The sequence below is a fragment of the Rattus rattus genome, chromosome 3 (assembly GCF_011064425.1).
Source record: "Rattus rattus isolate New Zealand chromosome 3, Rrattus_CSIRO_v1, whole genome shotgun sequence".
Lineage (NCBI taxonomy): Eukaryota > Metazoa > Chordata > Mammalia > Rodentia > Muridae > Rattus > Rattus rattus.
The window spans coordinates 89,990,713-90,016,053 of record NC_046156.1 but is presented as its reverse complement, the minus strand read 5'-3'; the positions used below and the strand labels follow the sequence as shown (position 1 = coordinate 90,016,053).

Below are 25,341 nucleotides of genomic sequence, written 5' to 3'. Positions count from 1 at the left end.
ATAGATGCTCCCACTGATTTCACAGGTCCAGAGCTGGAGTGAGCCTATCTTGAATCACTGCATGGACAGTTAATGTTTGGGTTCGTGTTGAACTGAGTTAAGACATGTTGATGACATGGTAGAATGCTGTGCTGTAGATATGCATTGCCTGTACCAAAACTCAGTTGAGTTTCTTTATTGAGAGATGGTTAGATGGTTTTAAAGGTGAGTCTTTGGGATGTAGTTAATATTGAAATGGTCCCTAAGGTTGGGCTCCTACTTCAGTAGGACTTGGATTTTATCAAAAGAAGAGTCCTGAGCCAACATTCTGCCTCACTATGCCATTCCTTCTAGCACCTTGAGACCGGAAGCCTCCCCATGAGCAAGAAAGACCTTACTAGATTCAATAGTACTTGGTCTTGAACGTCTCAGTCTTCAGAAACCTTTGTTTGTATGGATACATATGTAGTGCATATACATGCTCATGTAAGTGCATGTTCATGTGTATGCACATTGCTGTGAATAATGTGTATATGTGCATGTGTGCCCGAGGAGGCTATAGGTGGATATTGGGTGTTTTTATCTTCCTCCTCCTACTTTTCTCTCTATAACCTGAGAGGCTTTTCTTTCTACCAACTGAGGTAGGCTGGCTGGCCACTGAGTTCCAGCGATGCTCCTGTGTCTGCCCCTCCCTTCCAGCTCCCAGCACTGGGTTATAGGCATGCATTGTTCAGTTGTTATGTAGATACTGAGTACCCACACCCATATCCTCATGCTTGTCCAGCTGACAATTTACTAAGTCCTCCCTAGCCCTGCAAACGGTTACTCAGCAAATTACTCAGACTTGGTACTCAGTAACAGCAGCAGCAGCAAACAGAACCAAGTTTCAACAGGATCTTGTCAATATTTGCCTAATCAGCATCTATCCTTTAATAAAGATCAACTTTCTTACCTTTATGTGAATATTATGGGATGTTTTGAAATAGATGAAAGATTGTCCTTTATATTATTTTCTAAGTGGATTGTTAGTTTTCTAGAATCAGTTTTTTTTTTTTTAAAGATACTCATTAATGAATCTCAAAAGTCACATATAATGTGGTTTGGTTTTCTTTTGCGATGGTCTTGATTTGTAGTTGTGCTGACCTTGAACTAGCTGGGCAGTCCAGGCTGGCCTCCAGCTTGCTGTGATCCTCCTGCCTCAGCCTTCAGAGTACTGAGATTACAGGTGTACATTACTAATTCATATTAAACATCTATTTCAATAAGAAAGGAATTTGCAAGCAGAAGGTTTGGCAGCTAAAATAAGTGATTTTTCTGTAATAATTTTGTGGTTTTTTAATATTATGAGCATAGTAAACAGGTTTAGTTAATGACCATATATATGTATATATTTATGTATGTATATGTATTATAGATGATATCCTGAACAGGATTATAAAATTGTATAAAAATTGGTTTCTAGGAACTGTTCCACATTTCATAGCCATCAGCAATGAAGGAAGGACAAGGCATCTGAACAAGACTCTTACCCAGAGCAACTGTGCTCTGTTAGAGTCTAGTAGCCTTTGATTCTCTTTTAGGGTTCCTGGTGGTGATCACTTCCTTATTAGGGGACGCCTTCAGTTACAACCCATCCCTGTAAACTACTCGGTGATAGATAACTTCTGCACATTTCTGTAGAGAATGACCTGAATTATGTTTGTATGTATATACAGTCTAAAGACATGTATGCAATTTAGTTTAACTTAAACCACCTTACACCATAATATAAACATCTTCTGTGTTATTATAGAACCATTGTAAATACTGTTTAATGACAAATGCTACATTGAATAAATCAGTCATTTTTTTCTTTCTCAAAAGTTTATTGTTATCAGATTTTTGCTACTGTGAATTACTGTGATGGTCTTTCTTCAAAACCAACCAGGCACAAGGCTTCTTATATTTAAATCTATTTTTGTAGGCTAGAATTATAGGAGTAGAATTACCAAGTCAGAGAATTTGAACAAATATTTTAGGTTTCTTGATGATAATCTCAGAATGTACTATAGAAGTCTCTGACTAAAAACCTCCGCTTCCTTGAGGAGGTGAGAAAACACTGTTCTGTTGTATTTTGCCAATATTATCCATGTTCACTGTTTAAAAATGATCACATTAAGTTACTATGTCAGTTTCCATTTCTCTGCCGTTTAGTGATTACCCTCTCCCCAATTTTTTACTTAGAATATTTTTCTCTTAATTGCCTACTTGTCATTTGCTTATTTAAGAATGTGTTTTCCATTCTTTTCAAAATTAAATTTAATGTTTATTTTTATGTATATATACACAAGAGTTTTGTCTGCATGTATGTATGTGCACTACATGTCCTCAGAGGTCAGAAGGAGTAGGATCCCCTGGAACTGAAGTTACAGATGGCCGTGAGCCCCCATGTGCCGCCGGGAACCTAACCCAGGCCCTCTGAAGAGCAAGTGTCCCTATCCTACCTTGCTAGCCTCTGCTTTTCATTCTTAAGGGCTAACAAAAACATCTAGTCTTCATAGTATAGCAGGACTCCTCTGACCCACAAGCAGTAATGTCACAGAGTCTTCTATGTAGTTTAAAGCTTAGGTCTTTTGCTAGGTCAGGCTCCAGCTACTCTAAACTTGTAATCTGTCCTTTCTTTTTTCTTTTTCTTTTTCTTTTTTTTTCTTAGATTTTTCTTTATTTACATTTCAAATGTTATCCCCTTTCCCAGTTTCCCCTCTGGAAACCCACTATCCTATACCCCTCCAACCCCTGCTTCTATGAGTGGGTACTCCCTTCCTCCCACCTTCCCACCCTGGCATTCCTGTACACTGGGGCATTGAACTTTCACAGGACCAAGGGCTTCTCCTCCCACTGATGCTCGACAAGGACATCCTCTGCTACGTATGCAGCTGGAGCCATGGGTCCCTCCATGTGTACTCTTTGGTTTGTGATTTAATCCCTGGGAGCTCTGGGGGATCTGTTTGGTTGATATTGTTGTTCTTCCTATGGAGTTGCAAACCCCTTTAGCTCCTGCAGCCCTTTCTCTAACTCCTTTATTGGGGACCCTGTATTTAGTCCAATGGTTGACTGTGAGCATCCACCTCTGTATTTGTCAGGTTCTAGCAGAGCCTCTCAGGAGACAGCTATGTTAGGCTCCTGTCAGCTGTACTTCTTGGCATCTGCAATGTTGTCTGGGTTTGATGTCTGTATGTATATGGGCTGGATCCCCAGGTGGGGCAGTTTCTGGATGGCCTTTTCTTCAGTCTCTGCTCCACACTTTGTTCTCCCAGAATCGTTCTCTATTGGAAGTTCACACACACACACACACACACACACACACACACACACACACACACACACACACACGCTTCCTGCCCAGCTACTGGTTGTCAGCTCTTTATTACAACCAATCAATAGCAAGACATATCTTTTAGATTGCCTGTAGGCATAGAGGGCTGTCTGACTGACCTTCAAGTATCTGAGCAGGTGTGGAAGGACAAGTATTTACAAATGTAAGGCTGGTGATGGGCCATAAAAATGACAGTACCAAGCTAGCATTTAGCTCTCTGCTGGCACAGCAACCAACAATTGAAAATACAGAGACATACCTTCATACAAGGTAAGAAGGTTACCCCAACACATACCAACCTTTAATAGGTTAATTGTAAGGTTTATATGTGATAGATCATCAACTGTGGAGTTATTTAGGACTCTTGCTTTTATGTAACTAAATGCTTAGCTTGGACTAGGATAGACATGTATTTAAGTGGATCATAGATTTCAAGGAAAAGTTGATATATGGGCTAGGCCTGTGAGCTAGCTCAGAATAATCTAAAGGATGCAACTATCCTTAGGATTTTCACACTGTCTTTCATCACTGCTTCTCTTCCCATGCTGACTTTCTTTTGTCAAACAGACAATCTCTTTTGTCACAGTTTATAATTTTACTTTTAATGTCTTTACTGCTACTTGAGAGGGACTGCCTGCTCTTTTCTCTAGTCTCAAGGAAAGATCCCTGCCTAAAACAAAACAAGCAAAATCCCATAACTCTAGTTTGGGGTGAGTAATCTCTTTAGCCTACTCTATTGAGTAGGGGATGATGGTCATCTCATGTGATTGTTTGGAGCTGGAAGTGTGGAAGGAAAGGCTCTTGACTGAAGGATTCATTGTTTTCCAAGGGGAGGTAATTACAGTTGGTAGATAAAACACTCGCTGGTAGCTCACGCCTTTAAATCCCAGCACTTGGGAAGCAGAGAGGCAAATTTCTGAGTTCTATGTCAGCCTGTCCACAGAGCTAGTTCCAGGACAGTCAGGGCTGCACAGAGAAACCCTGTCTTGAAAACAAAACAAAAACAGCTAGGTGCCATGAACAAGGATGTTTATCCACCATGGCTGCTTTATGCCTATAATCCTGGCACCTGGGAGGCTAAAGCAAGGAAGATCATAATCACGGTCATGTTCAGGACCAGCCTTGGCAGTGTAGAAATTCTACACTAGCATGTGCTTCAAAGTATCACTGTCTCAAAACATCTTCACACCTCAGGGATTCCCAAAGAGTGTTGTACATGCTTTTCCACCCTTTAGAATTAGTAGAGCATTACTTTATCAGAAATGTGAGAGAACAAGTAGAGACACAACAAACATCCTGCTATTGGAAAACAAATTGTGTGACACTGAATCCAGCCATTCCTTGATATCTCGAGGAATTTGTTCAGGACTGTGCTTTTAGATAATGCTCAAGTTCCTTATGAAAAAGCACATCTTTTTCTAAGCTTTAAACTATATTGTATTAAATAACTAATGGAATGTAACTATCATTATAAGTTGTATTTTTTTAGGGAATAATAAGGAAATATATATGTAAATGTGCAATCTGGCAAATATTCCACATACATAAGTGTATACATACAGACAGAAATTATGTACTGGGAATCTAACCCAGGGACTGAGCATGCCAGGAAAGTACTCCATTATTCAGATATATCTACAGAATAGAGTACAGAAAAGGAGGCCTGAATGTCCCCTAAAATAATGGCAGTATTTGAAGAATTATTTTATATGAATGTGATTTTATTAAGAATACTTTAATGTAACAGGGATTTCACTTTCCCTCAAATCATCTTCCATTTACAGTAAACTATTTTGCCTTCAACTTTTGTGTGTGAAATTACTCAGTCTCATAATTCCAAAATGTTTATTTTTAAATTAGAGTTAATATTCCAAAACTCATTTCTAGATTGATAAACCTAAAGAAAATTATATTTAATTAAAGAATAATCAGTTATTTTAATAGCTTAACAACCACATAGTAAAGAGATGGTTGGAAAATAAGTAAATAATTAAAAAACAAAATAATGCCCAGAGAGTTTATGTGAATAAGGTATACTTAAAAAGCAATATGGATTCAATCCAATGCAGATGCCTTCCTCTGTCTGACCTTGTCTGGTCTGTTAGGTATGTTATTAACATGTGGGATGATGATTGTGATTTAATATTTAAGTAACTTTAGCAAAAGATATGTTTTGGTATGTAAGAATTCTGCAGGATGATATAAGTAAGTTCCACATTAACTTTTTACATTAAAGCAAGTAACATTCAAAAGGGAACTAAATACTTTCATTAATAATTGTGTTTAAAATGTTGCTTCTGTTCTCTGTACTTTTGTGCTAGAGACATTTCTGGCCCAGAGCATTCATCCTGGTTTTGATGCAGTAGCTCCTGCTAATATGTGTAAAGGAGTTTGGTTTCTGCCCTAGGCTTTCTCAGAGTGCTCACAGCTTCTCTGCAGACTTCTTTCTGGTTTCATTGACTCCTTAGTGACCTATCTATCTATATTATCTTTACTCCCCTCTCTCTAGTCCTCTTTCTTGAAATGTCACTGAATGCTCTAGATAGACTCAGGTAGGAATTAACTCCAGAACAGTTCAGGGGACACTTTTCATAATTGGCAGCTTATGTTCCCTCAGAAACTCGTCTCCCGGGAGCTGAAGATTCAGATGTTTTGGAGGATTCTTGGTGGTCCTGATTGTCCCCTTGACATGCAGAAGGTGATACCCTGAGAGTGTGTGATCCTGAAAACTCACTACTTTGTTTTTTTTCAGGCTCCAATCTCCCATCTGTCATCTTTGATTGCTGCTAAATCAGTTGGAGGGGAAGACTGTAAAATAAATTAATCCTTAGACCCAAAACCTTGACAAAAATAGAGTGTGGATTGCAGGTGGTAAACCCCTACAGTTTTCTTATGCTTCTTGCATGTTCTCTTACAGAGTGGAGAACCGTTAAGGCGAATTTAAAAGTACTTTCCTTGGGATGGTTTTCATTTTGGGTGATATTAGTAGGTAATTCAAATAAAATAATTGAGAGGCTAATCCCATTCCCTTATTTGTTTTTGTAACCCAGTGATTCTCATACAAGTTAGTTTAATCATGATGATGAGGGGGAAACTTGGAAGTAGACAGTGGTGATAAATGTGTCTGTTCTCATGGCTGCGCAGGCAAGAGGCTTATAGCATAAGTCACCTGTCTCCCAGAACAAGGTTCTCTCTGTTAGAACATGCTGTTAGTCTCCATTTTCAGGAACACTCTCTGACTAGACAACATCGTGTCCTCACAACCATGCAGTGTTCAGATTCTGTGCAGAATTATGACTGCTGGGAGAAAAATGTGTGCTTACACGGTACATCCTGTACTGTATCCTGTGAATGATTTTACAAGATGATGTCTACAGTAACAGTGAACACCGTGCTTTTCTAGGCATGCAGTGTTTAAGCATATTGGTTGTCTTTGAAGTGAGTAAGTACCAAGCATAGCCAAAGCACCAATCTTCCCAGGGAGTATAGCTACGTTTTTACACATAACATCCATTTAGGAAATATCCTGAAAGATAGACTTTACAAAGTATTCTATCACCTATATTTGCAATTAAACAATAAAATATTTTATAAAAACATAGGCTGAGAATTATTTTCTAATCGAATTTTGGTATTTGAAGTCTATAAATCAAGGCATGTTTAAAGCACATTTTAAAAAAATCATAGCATCGTCTTAAGTAAACAAATTACTTTCCAATGTTTCCACACATTTTCCTGTTTAGAAACCCAATCTTCATATATATGTGTGTGTGTGTGTGTGTGTGTGTGTGTGTGTATATATATATATATATATATATATATACTGTATAACCTACTGTGTAGGTTATCAAACTGTCTAATATTTTATTTTTGAGCAATGCATAATTGTATCTTCATTGTAAATAATCTAAATATCGTAGAAAAATCCCAAAAGTTTTCTTGTCCATTTGTCTCGGTTCTGGTTCTGTGCCTCAGATAAATCTGTTTTAACATTGACAAAGGTTGTTTTCATTTTTTTCTAAAGTTTTAATTAGTAGACTGTGTCGTAGTTGTGTTAAAATACAGTGGCCAAAGCAACTTAACAGAAGAAAGAGTTTATTTTGCCTTACAATTCCATAGGGACAGAGTCCATACTGGAGGGAAAGACATCCAACAGGCAGACTTAGCAGGAACAGGCAGCCGAGAGAGCATGTCTCAGCCGTGCACAGGGACAGAGCAAGAGCACATATCCTGGGGAAAGGCTGTGAGCCCCCAAAGCCTTTGACGTGACATGCTTCCTTCAGCATGCATTAAAGGTCCTAGAACCTCCCCAAATGACACCACCAGTCGGCAACCAAGTGAGCCAGGGTGTGTGTGTGTGTGTGTGTGTGTGTGTGTGTGTGTGTGTGGAGGGTTCTCATTTAAACCACAACAAATACATAAGTATGTATATTAGGTGACATACAAACTCATGTTTTCATGTCATGCTTACTGATGTGTGAGCTACATGTTACCTTTTCTTCTCTTTCAGGCCAGGACATAGAAATCTGTTTTATCTACAATATCAGGATTGACTTTATCATCACATGGATTTACTAATTATTCTTGCTTTGTTTGGTTTTGTTATAACATTCCATAGGACCCCACTTTATTTTATTCTTCTTCTAATAATAGATATATATGGTAATATATTGGCTGTGAAGGCTATTTTTTCTAAATAAAATACTTTATTATGTAAAGTATTTAAAAAGACACCTATTCTTTTATACTAAAGTTTATATTAAACATTTGACATATAAAAATTACTTATTGCATGTGCACAAGTGATATATTTGTAACATTTACATTTGAAATATTTGTAAACTACACAAAGTCTCAAAAATAGTTCATGAGTTCACAGATATGCTGATTCTCCGAATTTTGTGCTTTGTATAGCTATGGTACAGTTATAAATTACAGATTAATGTTGGTATAATGCTATTGACTGACCTACAGATTTTATTTGACTTTATCATTTTTCTATTCGTGTCATTTTCCTAGTTCAAAGGTGAGTGTAGAATGTCTACTGTTCTCCGAGTTCACAGTTTCTCAGCCCCCGTCCTCACGACTTCGACACTTGTGAAGAATTCTGGTGGCTTCAAGACTGTCTTGCAGTTTGTGTTTGTCTGACATTTGTATTGAGTTCACTATGAGGGAACGCCACATAGGTGATGGCCCTCGTCAGGTGTCTTGAGGTGCACATGTGATGTCTGCATGTACTGGTGAGGGCATTCCTGTTTTCCTGGTGTTTTTCCTCTACACTCATTGCTTTTTATAAATAATATCTTGGGCAGATAACTGGAAACTATACATGTTCTTTTTGCCCTGAAACCTTCACTTGTCCTTAACACAGCTGTCAATAGAATTAGTCTGAAATAGTTTTTTATTGTGATTTTTTATTGTGATTGCCTCCTCTTCTTTCAGGGTATTTTTTTTTTTTTTTTTTTCCGGAGCTGGGGACCAACCCAGGGCCTTGCGCCCCTAGGCAAGCTCTACCACTGAGCTAAATCCCCAACCCCAGGGTATTTCTTTCCTTTCTTCTTTCTGTATTAATTAAAAGTCCTCTGTGGGAAAGGGTGTCTTCTCTCTCTTATTTATCTGTATTAATAAGCATGAGGACATGCTTAGTTTTGTTTTCTGAGTTATACTCTCAGAGACTCCCCATCTCAGAGTCTCCGATATAGAGAAAACTAGAGAATGTATCCCACCAGGGGTAGTAAACCGGGAGAAAGGGGGAGACTGGAGCAGCAGTGGACACATACACACTGCATGAGATTGACACGAGGGCAGCTTCTGCAAGAGGGGACTCCCAGACGAATGGGAGCTCCAGCAAGCCTGCCTCTTGGCAAAAAGTCAGGAAAATTCATGAGAGGAACACAGAAAAGAGAGAAGAAAAAGGAGACCATTATAATTTCATCAGCAAATATTAAATGCAACCTGACATAATGTGTGTTCGGCAGTGAAGTTGACAGAAATACTGAATGTAACTTAATAACAAGTGCTATTTTAACAGTATTGGAACGATAATTAGAAGGGTTGCGGGCAGCCATGGGTGTCTCACAATGTCTAGGAAGATGTTTTTATTTGCTGCTCCACCACAGTGCCCCTTGTCCTTTCCACTTTTATAACAGAACTGTTAATAAACCTGGAGGCCAATTTTCCCAGTTCAAGGACTTACATCCAGTTTTGCTTGAAGCTAAGTGTAACCATGTGCTTTAAATTCATGAGAAGTATTCAGGGGTCCTTTGTGAAGATTGATTTCAAAGCATCGTTCTCTTGCTGCTGCTGTTCTGAAATGGGAATGTACTGGTTGATGCCTTTGTCACTATTGTGGACCATGAAAATAAAGTAATCTTTACTCCTGCATGGTAGACCAGAGAGTAGGAAGGCCCATGGGGCCCTGAAAACATTACATACTGTTAGACCTGCACAATTTGTTTGTTTCGCGAAAGGTCTTTCTTTGTACCCTGCAGGCCTAAAACTCACTGTAAAGAGCAACTCTGCCTCAAACGTGCTGTGGTCCTCTAGCCCCAGCTTCCTGAGTTGTGGGAGTATAGGTATGCGCCACCATACCCTGCATGTTTCATGGGAAACTGTGGGTATGTGATGAAGTCTTAGTTATATGGAGCAGAACCATTTCCTAACTGATTTGTATATAAGATAAAATATTAAGAAATAATATAAACATGTTATTTAGTAGCATAGAAATAAATACTAGTGGGAACAGGAGAAAAATGAAAGCAATTGCCTTTGGTAGTGGGAATTGGGATAAAAGCAAATGCTACTCTTTTTTCTTATACTAATTTCTGTAATATTTAACATTTTAAATTATGTATCATTAGTAAAATTAAATGAACTTTTTTCTATTTTAAATAATATTTATATATTTACTTCCCACCTATAAATGCTTCTCTTTTCACCTGGAGTAATAACTGGTGTAGTTTTTTGCATATTTTTGTCTATAGTAATTTTCTTAGTATAGTATATATAGTTTCTTCATCTACTTATTTTACTAAATTATTTTTAATTTTAAAATGATATTTATTATGAAATACTGAAATGTGCAGTGGAATTGTTTGTTTATATTTTTAGAGTTCAAGATGCAAGCATGCAGTTAAAAAAGCAACAAAATGAATTTCAGAGAGTACAGAAAGAATTAAGTCATCTACAACTTGAGTTAAAAATTAAACAAAAACAATCTCAAGTCTTCAGGTAAGATTGTCTTTAAGAACTGAAAATTATAAGTATTAAGAACATACAGCAAATGCTTATTTTATGAATTCAAGCATTTAGTAGAATATATGGTTTCTCACCTTGAAAAAAAATGAAAACAGCTTCACTTTATATTGTCATATCAACTGAATTGTTTTACTAATAAAATGTAAGCAAGCAAACAGCTTGTTTTGTTAACACCGTGGTTTTGTTCTTTCTCTGTGGTGACATTTAAAATGAAAGCATAGTAGCTAATGCATTTTTGTGTGTGTATAGTGTGGTGATTAGTGTGTCCATGCATGTCCATGTGCGTGTGCAAATGTTTATGTCTTCCTCCACTATTCTCTACATTATTTCTGAGACGGATCTTCCTAGTAACCCTGGAGCTTACATTTGGCTGGACTTGCTGGCCATCCAGGCTCTATCCAGGGATCTTCAAGTGTCTGCCTCCCCTAAGCTGGGCCTCTGGCCATGCACTGTCAGCTGGCTTTTTACATGAGTAGGCATGGATCTGAGCTGAGGGCTCAGGCTGTGCCAAACTCTGGACCTGCTCAGCAGCCCCTCCAGTTTCCTCTTGATTAATAGTTCTTGGTCATTGATCTGATGGAACAGAAAATCTTTCTATGTGATAATATAGACCCTTATATTTGGAACTCTCCAGCACAAATAATGTTAATTTCCTCCCACTGAATCTCTGGAAGGTTTATAATACATGAAGATAAAATCCAGTGTACAAAAACCACCCCGCCCCCCAAGAACCCCTAGGAAGTCTATGCCCTTCTATATATTGAGAACCTCTATAAAAATGATCCTTTATTTTATGTCAGTTAACTTTTAGTACTTAGAAAAAAGAAAAATAGTTTAAATTAATATAATAAAAGACATAGATACAGGATAACTAAAACAAAAGATGCTGGATAAGCAGTTGGATGTTGGGTTTTTGTTTTTAATCTACTCTAATACCACAGCTTATAAAATCTTCTGGTTCTTTAATGTATCTGTTGATAATCTGCTGGCCACTTACCTTCCTTTCATAAATGCCTTATGTATAACTGATAGTAAAACATTGTTGAATGGACACATGAAGAAAGTCTGCTCATACTTTTGTGTGTGCATGTATGTGTGTGTATGTGTGTCTGTGTATCACATGCATGTGGTTTCCCCAGAGACATTATATTCCCCTGGGACTGGGATTATAGATGATTGTGAGCTAACATGTAGATGCTGGGGAATGAACCTGAGTCTTCTGAAGAGCAGCCAGTTCTACTAACCACTCATTTATTGCTCCCAGTCCCCCAGACGAACATTTTTTACCATTAAAATGCTCCTTGGCCCACTTTAAGAAAGTCAGTAGTGAGCCAGCAGATTAATAGCACCAGGCGGCTCTGACTGCCAGTTGCTTGGCTCCTGAAGTAGCCTCAGCCATGTCTGGACTACTGCATATAAAGATGTCTGGCCTCTTTGCAGTTAAAATAACGAACTAGAAGACATTTGGCATTGCTGTATACTTGAGTGTACTCTCACTGTTTTCAGATTATATCTGTTGTCTCTACAAATGTGTTGAAGGCTTCCTTTAACTTTTAAAGTTACTTCCATTAAGCAATGGATTATATGATCATGATAAACCACTTTTGAAGAAATGTGTGCTGTTGTGCTTTCTATGTTTAAAAATCTAATTTTTTGTTTTACTAATTGCAGTCAAAGATTGTCAGAATACAAATACTTCTGGAATAAGACTCTTTTATTACTTACTTTTACTAAAAGGGAACTAACAAGTATTAAATGTGAAATAAATGATAATTTTCAAAACTGGACTTCACTGAAAGGAGAAGTGTTTCTACAAATTAAATCTATAAGTGATACAGCCTTGGCAGGTTTGTTTCATATATTTACAGCCTAATTGCTTTGTCTGTAGCTGGTACCTCATAGCTTTGCAGTCATAGCATTTCCTTGTCTTTCAGGAGTTAGGCTCCACTCTTTCAGCTGATTACTAGTTGGTACTGTAAATAAACATTAGGGTCCATTCCCTTCCTAGAACTCAGCAGTTATATACTAATCTAACATAAGCTGCAATACATCCATTTTAAGCTATAGTCCAAAGTCTAATTACTCTTGTTAAGCAAATGGATTTGTTTAATTTTCTCTTCATCTCAATGGCTAGGTAGTAATATTAGATCAGTCTCCCCCAAACAATAATTATAAATAACAAACAAAAATACTCAACATTGCTGAGAGACAGGGACCAAGATCATTCAAGTCGAATTGTTGAACATTAAAGAAGATATTTACCCTGTGGAAAAAACAGCGCCAGTCTGAAAGGCAGCATGGTGCATTGCATCCTTGTGACTGTTGGAAAGGGAGAACTGTAAAACAGTGAACTCCCATGACTGGCAGGGGTTAGGAGCAAGGATGAATAGACACATGGCACACAGAGGAATTTAAGATGTAGAAATTATTCTCTAAGACGTGTAGTGGCACATTCACAGCATTACGCATTTGCTAAAACTTCCAGAATATACAGCACCAAGTGTGACTTCTAGTATAAATGGTGAGCCCTGGATAAAATAAAATGTCACAGTTGATTGTCTTGAACTGGATATACCACTGTGGTACAGGATGTCATAGGAGAGGAGGCTGGGTGGTGTGGGACAGGAGGTATGTAAGAACTCTGCTTTTCCCTCACTTTTACTGTGAACTAAAACTGCTTTAAAGAATGTTAAGATTATTTTAAATATTGAAAAGAATATGGAACTTGATACATTCCTTTCCTCTTTTTATTTTTTAAAGGCCAATAGACTGAGGTCAGGATACTGTTTATTCTGAATAAAAGCAAAAAGTATGAAAGAAAAATGTGTTCTTTTAAACCTGAGGATGAGAGGACAGAGATCCAGGCAGACCCAGCTTCTGGGAAGAGCCAGGTGCAGGGACAGTGGGGAAAGCAGACTCTGCATGTGATGGATGCTTTCCAAATGTCTGCTGCTCTGGAGAACATGTGTACAAGGAGGACTGAGCAGCCCATCTAAGACAGACATGGTCTCTGTAGACAGAACAGTCTCTGTAGTTTGAATGTAGCTAAAATAACTGCTCATTAAACCAGAAAAGAACCAAATCAAACAAAACACCCTTAAATAAATAAAAAATTATGTGCATGAATGTTTTACTCTGAATATCTGGCACTACTTGTATGCCTGGGACCCAAGGAATCTAGGGCTTGCAAGTCCTGAAACTAGTTACAGACCGTTGTGAGCTACCATGTGCGTGCTGGGAATCAGATCCGGGTCCTCTAACACTAAGCAGTGCTCCTAAGTGCTAAGCCATTTCTCCAGCTCCCTTATACTCTTCTGAGGAAGCAAAATAGAACCCAGTCTCCATAAGGTACCACCCACACTATTCAGTACACAATTCCAATATCTTAATATTTCTGGAAAGAAATATTAAAAATATGGTCTGTATTTCACCAAATAGAATAGTGGGTACAGAGCAAACTTGAATTGCACTGGATGATTTGTGGAAAGGCATAATTCTTCCTCTCTTACTTGCTGTGATTGGCAGACATTGCATCTTTTATAAATGGAAAGATTCTGGCTACCCTGGTAAGTCTCTCTGGGTCATGTTTCTAATGATACGTGCTCACTTTGGAAAGCATACATTCTGTCACATTTTGCTAATTCTTACAATACTTTTTATTATTTTGTCTGTAAACAGTGTTACTATTGTAACTGTTTTAGGATACTATGAACCACACCCATAAGAGAAGGTATACTTAGCTTTAACAATTTTTCTGTGTTCTGACTGCATCAAAAACAGCCATTGCCCTGTCTCTCACTCACTTTTGGGCCTTCTTAAAACATATCAAAATTAGACCAATTAATAACCCCACAGAGGATGCTAAGTGCTGGAAAAAATGCCAAGAGCTGTAAATCTCTTTCCCTTAGATCAAGAGCTAAGATGATTAAGCTTAGTGAGGAAGTCAAAAGCTAAGACAGGTCAAAAGTTCGACCTCTAGTACAGTGCAGCCCTCCATCTTGTGAAAGCAGAGGGGAGTTCTTGAGGGAATGAAGAGTACTTCTTCAGTGAACATACAGAAGAGATTCATTACTGATGTGTTATTGATTGAGCTTTCCCCCATAACATTCTCCTAAGTTAAAGCTTAATGATTTGGAGAAAGTCTCTGACATGGATTCATGAAGGTTGAAAGAAGTGAGAAGCTACAGGAGAAAAAAAAATGTAAGTTCCCAGAAGTTAGTTCAGGAGGCTTAAGGAAGAATGTCTTCATAAGATAAGTGTGCAAAACAAAGCACAAATGCTGACTTAGAAGCTGCATCTGCTTAAGATAACTGACGAAGATAGCCTCATTAAGCAGCGGCATTCCTTTGGGGCACAGAGTTTCTAGCTCATGGCAGCCCTGGAACTCTCCATGTAGCTAAGGATGAGCTTGAACTTCTGGTTCTCCCTGGTACATCATCACCCTTGATCTTTAATACCAGACTTTTTATGAAACAACTTTATGCTAGAAAAGGACTCTATTTAGGGCTTTCATAGCTAGAGAAGACACTGCCTGGCTTCAAAGGCTCAAAGGACAGGCTGACTCTTTTGTTGGCGCCAATGAAAGCTGAGTTGATATAGAAGCCCCTTTTCATCTGCCATCCTCAAATCCTGGGACTCTTTGAGAATCATACGAAGTCTACTCTGCCTGTTCAATATAAATGGACCAGCAAAGTCTGGGGACAGCACATCTGTTTACAAAGTGGCTTACTGGCTTACAAAAGCCTACTTTTGATAACCCTTGCTCAGTAAAATGATCTCAGCCTGGTGGTACGCGCCTCCTGCTCTGGTTACGTGAAGGCTTTGGGGGGTGATAACTTTATTCAAGGAATTGAAGGCTATCTTGGGTAGCGTGCTGAGACCCAGTCTTAAACAAACAAGTTCCTTTCAAAATATAACTTCACCCAAGAACTGTGATGGAATTTAATGAGATTAGTAATGTTTTCTTGCCTGTTAAGTGACACCAGCCATTTTATAGCCTATGGATTAGGGATGTTGACTTCCAGTCCCACTATCTGTATACTTTATAAGTTTATTGCAGATAATATCCATTATCAAGGATGGTGGTTTCTCCAGTTTATCTGGACATCGTAAATTGAAAACCACTGGAAATGATTCTTTACTGTAGATGTCATTAAATACTACCATTAGGATCCACCATATAGACTTCATTAAGAGCATTCATGATTCATGTTAAAATAGCAATACAGACAAGAATTTGGAAGTTGATTGTAACCAGCATGGCTTTGAAGGATAAAGCAGTTGTAGACAGTGTAGGAATAGCAGTTGACCTGGTTTGCTTCCTGTTGCTGTGATAAACACTATGACCAATCAACATCCAAAGGAAAGGCCTTATCTTATTAGATAGCTTACAACTCCTTAGAAAGGGAAGGAATTCAAGGCAGGACCTCCTGCTGGGGTGGGCCTTGGTGATGCAGCTGCCTTTGGGCCACTTCTGTTACTGTAACTCATGATTCATCAGTGTGGACTTTGGTGGTATCTATTCTTTAGTGTGCTGTAGCCTCCCTATCTGGAGTGAGTAGAAGTGTGTGTAACAACTCATAAGAAGTTTGGCCAGACAACAACCATTGAAACTTGGTGAAAGAAAAGAGCCAAATTAAATCACAATAAGCTGCTTCCTTGCAAGAGACAGGGTCAGCAAATGAACTCATTAAGCCCGGGGAGATCTCCACAGGGAGCAGGTTGGTGTGCTCAGAATCAGTACCCAGCTACAGGTCTTCTGGCCTCAGTGACCATCGGGCTGAATCAAGCTACTCTGGGGAGAGGAGTCAAAACCTCAGGGAAGTGGCACTCTTCACACAGAGCAGAACTGCAGCATCAGAAGGCAAGGTGGAGGGCATGAGTGTGAGGAAGCCATGAGAGAAAAGAACTTAAAACTCCTTAACCACACACCAGAACTACACGGAACACCAAGGCTACAGAGGGAATGGCCCCTGATTGACACAGCATCACGTGAGTCCTGCTTGAATGACAGCAATCTAGGAAGGTGACTTTTCAACCCAGCTGTGTCAGTAATTAACTCCATAAGTATTCGTTTTATTTTTTTATTTTCTGGTTTCTTAATTTCCAGCCTTACATACATGTCTCGTGGTAGTTTTGCTTTTGTATGTCTGTTGTTCAGTTAGTTTTTGAGATTATTTTGTGTTTCCGTGAGGAAATCAAGATGTTTAAAAAGCTCCTAGAATTGAATAAAAACAGCATAGCAAAACCTATAGGACACAGAACAGTTCTAAGAGGAAAATGTGTATGTACATTTTTATGTATGTGTATATATATATATACATATACATATATATTTTAATACACACATACACATTTTAAAAATCAGAGAGCTCAGGTAAGTAATGATCCATCTTAAAGGCTTTGGAGTCAAACCAAATCAAAAGTACTAGGTGGGAAGAAATTATAAAGACCAGAAGAGATACTAATGAACTAGACATGAAAAAATAAAATAGGAGGACTCAATGAAATACGGAGTTGAGTTAAATGTGGTGGCACATGGACACATCTCTCTGAGTCTGAGGACAGCCTGGCCTATGTAGTGAGTTCCATGCCAGTCAAGAATATGTAACGAGACCATGTCTAATATAAAATATTACCACACATACCACACACAAAATCACACACACACAAAATAAAGACAAATAAAATAGGCAATTGTTTAGCTTAGTCAAGAGAAACAGAGAAAAATACCAAATTAGAGATGAAAAGCAATAATTAGGACAAAAAGCAATGAAATTAAGAATCATAAGGACATATTCCACTAAACTGGAAAAACTTGAAAGAAATTAATGAATTTATAGGCAAGGAGGAGGTATGGGACATATCAAAGTTAAAGCAAGAGGAAGTCAGTTATTTAAGTAAAACTACAGTGGGGAGAGAGAACTTGTAGAGCCCACCTCTAGCCGAAAGATGGGGCATCAAGTGAGGGATGGGGTTGTCATCCCACAATCAAAACACTGACCCATAATTGTTCCTGTTCAAAATAACTGCAGGGATGGAAAAGCCTGAGGAAAAGTAGGTCCAGTGACAGGCCCAAAGTGGGATCCAGCTCAAGGGGAGACCTCAAGGCCTGACACCATTACTCTGTCTATGGAGCACTCACAAAAAGGGACCTATCATGACTGCCCTCCAAAAGACCTAACAAGCAGCTGAAAGAGTCAGATGCATATATGTGCACCCAACCAATGGAGAGAAGCTGCTGACCTCTCTGTTGAATTAGGGAAAAGCTGGACGAAGCTGAGGAGGAGGGCAACCCTATAGGAGGACCCGCAGTCTCAATTAACCTGGACCCCGAGATCTCTCAGACACTGGACCACCCACTGGGCAGCATACACCAGCTGAGATGAAGCCTCCAACACATACACAGCAGAGGACTGCCTGGTCTGGGTTCAGTCAGAGAAGATGCACCTAACCCTCAAGAGACTGGAGGCCCAGGGAGTTTAGAGGTCTGGTTGGGTGGGGACATCCTCATGGAGACCGGGGCAGGGAGGAGGTATGGGAGGTAGAATAAATAGTCAGAGGGTGGACCAGGAAGGGAGTGAAAAAATTTAAATAAAAATCTGGAGTGAAAAAAATTAAATAAAAAACTACTTTGAAAGAAAAAAAAAAGTGATTAGGTCCAGATGGATTCACTGAAGAATTCTACCAGACCTTTAAAAGAGGTAAAAACCAGTGGGTCTCAAGTTCCGTAAAATAGAAGAAACATTTGAAAGTATGTCAGTATTACTTAGTACCAAAAGAGATAGATACAAATACAACGAATCTCCCTAACACTGTAAACCAGTCTTCCTGATGAATATAGAGTTAAAACAATCTCAGTAAAATCCTGCCAACTTTAGACAGGAGCACCTGAGAAAGAAATCAAGTTGGACTCATTCCAGAAATGTAGGGCTGCCTCACCAAACACAAATCAGTAAATGTAACCCAACACATAGATAAACTCAAGGCCAGAAACCACATGATTACTTCGTTAGATGCAGAAAAATCCTTTAAGGAGACGTTTTCGTGACAAAGTGGAGATATCAGGGATTGGGGGACATACATGAAGCATAAGAGAGAGCATGGCCGAATGGTGGTGAGTGACAAAGCTAAGCCAACATCGTGCTCTAAGGGGAGAAACACGAAACTTCCTCATTCAAACCAGCACCAAGACACTGCTGCCACTTTCCCCACTCCCACTCCATGCAATGCTCAGCCTGAGAGCAATAGACAAGGAGAGACACTCGATAAAACAGAGAAGCCGCAGAAGATATACTCAGAAGAGACCCTAAAGATGTCTCCAGAAACTATAACTGATGAACACCAGATTAACATGCAAAATTCAGTGGCCTTTCTATAGACCAATTACTAACAGACTGAAAAAGAAATCAGGGTGTGATCATGTGCACAATAGATTAATAACACACTGGAATAAATCTAAGCATGGAAGTGAAAGACCTCTACAATGAAAAACTTTCAATGATCTGAAGGAAGAAAGACAAAAAGTAAGGACTGTAAAAGAAAAAAAAAAAAAAGATCGATAAACTCTGTGACTAAGAACACCTGCTCATCAAAGGATGTCATTAAGTACAAGTGTCCTAGAGGGAAGCATTTCCGGTTCTCGAAGGGAAACTGGCTACTGCCCTCTCAGTTCTTAGGGTTTATGTTTCAGTTTACACGGCACCTCCTCCAAGAGATCTTTATCTTTATCCTTTGCTTCATACTAAATAATATGTGTCACTATTGGGAGTATTTGTGTCCATTTCTTGATTTTTGTTTACTGTCTATTCAATGGTACTAGGCTGTAGTTTTTGTTTTTTTGTTTGTTTTGTTTTTTGTTTTTGTTTTTGAGAAAAAGCACAGGACCTCCTTCCAAAGCTGGAAGGCAGGAATGCACACACAGAACAGCATGCTTCAGTCCTCAAACAGGAAGTGAGTGCACACAGACATGGGTGTATGCAGCTGAGCTCTTGCTACAGTAAGAGGCTTTTCTCCCAGCTCACTACTGTCATCCTGAGCCCAGCCCTAGGGCACAGGTGTGCCAACCCGGACAAGTAGATGCAAACCTGAAAGGCGCTGATTCGGTCTTTTATAGCTGCTTTGCATGCGTTTCAAATCCAGCAGAAGTTCTAGTGAGTACAGCAGCAAACAACTGTCACATCGGCAAGCTTTAGAAAAGAAACTGAATAGCATATCCCAAGAGCCAAGACCAGGGAAGCCTGAAAAAGAGTCACAACTACTGTTCAGTATGGTGGCCACCAGGCACATGAGGCTATCAGCATTTGAAATGTGGATTTAGCCTCTTAATGAAATGGGACGCTTTACATAACTGGAGTTAAATACACCATTAAAATTAATCTCAAATCTTCAAAGAAAATTTAAATTATGCACATAGTTTTATAGTATATATTGCTTCAGTGGATACTGCTAGTCTAAATAAGTAGTGGGGTGAACTGTTCCAAACTTTAAAAACTACAAATGTAATTCTACTTTGATATTTACAAAACGAAAAGGTAATGTGAATTGTAGCAGGGGGTGCTTTTTGTCTGTCATTCCTGCCCCCCTGTCCTCCCTCCCTCCCTGGGTAGGTAGTGCTTTGTTTTTGTTTTGTTTTGTTTTGTTTTGTTTTGTTTTGTTTTTTGTCAATTTGACACTAGAGAGTCACCTAGGAAGAGGGAACTTTAGCTGAGGAATTGCTCTCATCAGATTGGCCAAGTTTGTGGGGGCATTTTCTTGATTGTTGGTTGATAGGGAGAGTCCAGCCCACTTCAGGCACTGCCATCACTCGTAGGGCAGTGGTCCTGGTTGTATAAGAAGCAGGGCTAGCAAACCATGAAGGGCGAGCCTGTAAACAACAGTCCTGGGTTCCTCGCTTCCTTCCTGGCTCCAGATTTGGGAGTGAGCCCCTGCCCTGATTTACAATAGACTCTGAGCTGTAATCTGAAATACGCCTTTCTTTCTCCAAGCTGCTTTAGGGTGCTTCTCACAGCCATAGAAAGCAAACTAGAATGCTGTCCCAGTGCCAAAAGTAATGGAGTGAAGGGGGAATGGAACCGCTCTATACATCTATTTGTAACTGTCCATAAACTATTTCAAAATAAAAGGGTCTTTAAAAAACTTAATGCCATTTTGTGTTACGTCTTCATTTAATACCTATAGTTGTAAAGGCCTTTCCTGTTATTGTAGGTAAAGTATAAAGGTAAAGTTGATGAACTAATGGGCTCACACTGTGACATTGCACTTCCCTGATAATAAGGTCCTGGGATTTTTGTAATAATATAATAACCCAATACAGTTGTACATTCACTTGCCTAAGCTCAGGGCTACAAAGAACAGAAATAAATCCTAATAAGATAAAGAAATTAATTTGTTTGAGATTGGTATTTGCTTTAGCTGATACATTTTGTTGATGGTCGCTGCTAAGACTCAGACCCAGGGCCTCACACATATCCTGTCACCAAGCTGCAGCTTCTGCTCCAGATGTCTTCCTCCCTCACCCCTTTGGTTTTGCAAGACAGGGTTTCTCTGTGTACCCATCACTGTCCTGGAACTTGCTCAGTAGAGCAGGCTAGCTCAGCCTCTCAAGTGTGCCACCAACTGGGAAACACCCCCCCTCCTCTTTCTCTCTCTCTCATTTATTTCATGTGAGTACCCTGTTTCTGTCTTCAGACACACCAGAAGAGACCATTAGATCCCATTACAGATGGTGTGAGCCACCATGTGGTTGCTGGGAATTGAACTCAGGACCTCTGGAAGAGCAGTCAGTGCTCTTAACCATTGAGCCAAATCTCTTGACCTTTTAGAAATCAAGTACAAAATTATGTTAGAGTTCAGATTTAATATGAACAAAGTCTTTATGAATTTAATATCTCCTGTTATTTCTAAGGCATGAATACATAAATAATGAATAAAATAGACTGTTATCTCTGGCTTAGATTAACCTATATTCTAATACTAGGTCATATGCTTATATGTGATCAGTGCAAAGTATGCATGCAAATCGGTGTGCAGTATCTAGGTTAGCTCAGAAAAGGCTTCCGTAATGGGGTGGAAGATAGCTATGCAGACCAGATATGTGAAGATGGGATTGTTCTATAGGTTGTGCTAAAACAGAAGTCTCAGTTTGGGTAGAGTAACCAGCATTGGTTGACCTGGCAGGGGTCATAATTCTGAACCCCAGATTTGGACAAATGCTAACACGCGTGAAAGTATACATAGGATTGTATGTTAGTGCCATGAGCAAGTGATAGAGGAGCATCGAGCTCATCGAGGCTGAGCTAATCTCCTGATACCATGCTGGAAATGTGCCCGCTAGCTCAGAATGCTTGCCGCACTTTCCCATGAGCACATGGAAATAGACTACATTTCACAAATAAACTTGTATTGAAGATTCTGCCTCTTTATGCCAGATAGAAAGTCACATTGACATTAGTTATTTTAGAGACCACAGTGTTCACTAGCAGAATCAGCCAGCTAAACCTAAGCAGAGCCACTTTGGCAAATGACAATAAATAGGTGGCAGCATGTGTGTCCTGCTCGGCGGTGTCATTCTGACTTAAACACAGGAGGTGTTACAGTATGGACAGTGTCTTCAGCCGTAGGCAGCAGCCTCTATGGCTGTAAAACACCCAGGGCACTTTTACTCACCTCACCTTGTTAAAGCATCAACTCCTAGTGTGTGTCTCATTACTCCCACAGAAACAGGCTCAGTCACCCAGGCTTACAAGCAGAGTAGCTCTTCTCCCTGGGGGAAATGCCACGAATACAACTACTGGGCCATGGTGGAAACATGCATTTGATCCCTGCCATTTATTTATTTGGGGTTTTCCTTTGAAAAATTGAAAAGGAATTAAAGAGAAAAGTTACTGGGACCTCTTCTCTAGCCACTTCCCCCGCACCCCTCCCCCCCACGCCCCCGCACCTCCCCCACACCCTCACCACACACCCCCCACACCCCCACGTGCTTTGCACCCATCTAAAGAGCATCTCCTTCCCTTCCGTTGGACCACATGCTTCTGCTCCTTCTCACTCGTTCTTGAGCCCCCCTTGCTTGCTTACTCTCGCCCAGTCTCCATCTCTCATCTCACCAGGTCGCCATGTCCCCTCTCCACTGCCCGGAACTTGCTGTGCAGACCAGGCTGGCCTTGAATTCACAAATACCTGCCTACTCTGCCATCTCAGATGCTGGGATTAGAGGTGTACGCCCTCAGTCTGGCTGGATCGCATTTTGGTTGTACTCTGCCCCATCCTTTAGGAGAGTCTCTCTCCGTGCCTCCCTGCCGTCTGCTGGCCAGCCTTCCTGTCCTCTTCGGTTGGCCATCCTGCTTCTGCTCCCAGGTCTGTCCTGTGGGTGTCCACTGGGAGTTTTCCTTCCCGTGTAGATGTAGAAACCCCCAAGAGCAATAAACCAAGCCGACATGATGAGAGACCCAGTCACACCCGAACCCACTACACAACTTAGGAGGGGCTAGCCAAGGAGGAGCTGGTAATCTTCCTAGAAAGCTGTCCAGAGTTTCAGGTAGGCCACACCCTATCAACATAATTAGTTGCCGTTGTACAAGTGACAGTATATATTTTATTGTGTGTTTGCTACCTTAGTGGTGGCTTATGTTGGCAGTGCTGAAGACATTGGTGAGTGGAAAACTTGATAATTTTTCTGATGGGTCGATCATGTGTTCTGTGCCTTTTCCAGGAGGTTACATGAAATTAGCACATTGAAATGTAAGTAGAACCATAAAAAGCTATTTAAAAATTAAATGGAAAGAGAGTAATGACATTGAATTGCTACAGTAAATTCTGGTTTTACTGTAGGGGACAGAATATCATTAGAATCCTTAAAATATATTCGTTAAGTATTAAGTACCTTCTACTCACAAATTTGCTAGTTTTAGGGGTTCCATCCTTCTGGTCCATTCCACACTTACCTCCTAAAATTAGGCCAGGTTCTGTCTTAGAAAAACTACCCAACCAGCTCATGCTGTGCATTTAAATTTGCTTTTTATGTCAACAAAACCTGTATCACCCCACAGGTATTATACTTCTCATGTTTATATGAGAATGTAAAAAAATCTGTGTTAATATTTACTATAATTTAAGGCTTAAAAAAAGTGCATCGTTGATCAATCCAGCCCTTCTCCTTGTTTCTTCCCAGACTTGCTAGTACATGTAAATCTAACTTTTGGCTAGGAGTCATATTCTCAGAAACATCGTCTTATTTTCACATATAAACGTGATTTAATTAAACTTTGAATTTTCTTCACAGAGATAGATATGTTAAATAAAAGTCTGACAGTGTCTCAGAGAAATAAGGTATGCCTGGAAGAGGAAATGAAATGTCTCAAATTGTTGTCGGATGCAGCCATATTGAGGTCTCAGCAGATGGAGGCGTCCAAGCAGCATGAAGTGAACCTGCAAGCCAGGTGCTACGAGCTGCAGAAGGAGGCACTAGGTAAGGAGAAGCTTCCTGAGGTCAGAAACTGGCCATTGTTAGTGACATCTGTCTTGTTCCTATATCCTCACAGTCTAGTGCTAATTAACTTGTCTGCCAGTATGCCTGATAGTAACAGTGATAATGTTTTGACAAACGTTCACATTTGCCCTTGCATTCTTGCCATTTAAAGAGGTGGGACTGGGGTTGGGGACTTGGCTCAGTGGTAGAGCGCTTGCCTAGCAAGCGCAAGGCCCTGGGTTCGGTCCCCAGCTCCGAAAAAAAAAAGAAAAAAAAAAAATAAAGAGGTGGGACTTAGTGGGTATGTGAGGGACTTTTCAAATACAAGGTAAGATTTCATCAAGACACAGCGGAGTTTACTTTGCTGTTTTGGTTTGGGATGCCAAAGGAAACCAGCATGTGCTGTTGTGTCAGATAAACCCAGATTTTATTTTCATTTTTAAATGTTTTACTTCTAAAATCTTAACAGTTTATGGAGAAAGTATTAAGGTTTTCAAAACTTCATGTTTGAGTATATGACTTAATTGTAATATTTTTAATAATTTTGGTTGTGATAAAACAGGTTACCTTAAATGTACCATTTCAAGCATTTCTAATTATTTAGTTCAGAAGTTTAAACGTATCTTTACATTCTCTGTAATAGATGTGTGGCACTTTTTCACATTGCAAAACTGAAAATTGATAGCCACTGAGATCCTCTCCCTTCGGGCTCTGGGCAGCCACCTGTCTACTTTGTCTCTGTGAGTTTGACTCTTCTGACATTGTACACGAAAGTGAGATGGTACGGTGTGGTACTTTTGTGTGTCAGGAGGATTACATAGCATAATGCCATCTTTGTTGTTAGAGTGTTAGAATTCCCTCGAGTCCTGACTGGTTACAGTGGTCCACAGTGTTTGTAGGCAATCTTGCTTCCTCCTTCCTCATTCAGTGGACACTTGGGTCACACCTCTTACCCACTGCCCATGGGGCTGTGGAGAAGATGATATACAAATATCTGTTTGAGCCTTTCTTCTGGATTCGCTGATAAATACCCAGGCAAAAATGATGGCTAGGTCGTTTGAACAACACTTTTTCCCTAGTGACTGTATCACGTGCCATTCCCACCATAATGGTGTCAGGTTTAGTGATTTTTTTCCTCCAAACTTTATACTATCTTCTACATCATAAACAGTTATTATTCCACATACACTTAGGACAATTTTCATTACTTAATAATCCCAGTAGGAATTCTATTTAGAAATTTATCATATGCATAAAATTTTAGAGAATTGGTATTCTCAGT

The 25,341-nt window shown here is 39.5% G+C and overlaps 1 protein-coding gene across 1 annotated transcript in view; it reads left to right on the top strand.

Annotated features, from left to right (window-relative positions):
• Lekr1 (leucine, glutamate and lysine rich 1) overlaps nt 1–25,341 on the top strand; it is a 162,831-nt gene that overhangs the window by 40,956 nt on the left and 96,534 nt on the right. The window contains exons 4-6 of the mRNA XM_032898288.1: nt 10,445–10,564; nt 12,263–12,438; nt 23,874–24,059. Of these exons, the coding sequence (XP_032754179.1) occupies nt 10,445–10,564; nt 12,263–12,438; nt 23,874–24,059 (482 nt within the window). The remainder of the gene's footprint in view (nt 1–10,444; nt 10,565–12,262; nt 12,439–23,873; nt 24,060–25,341) is intronic.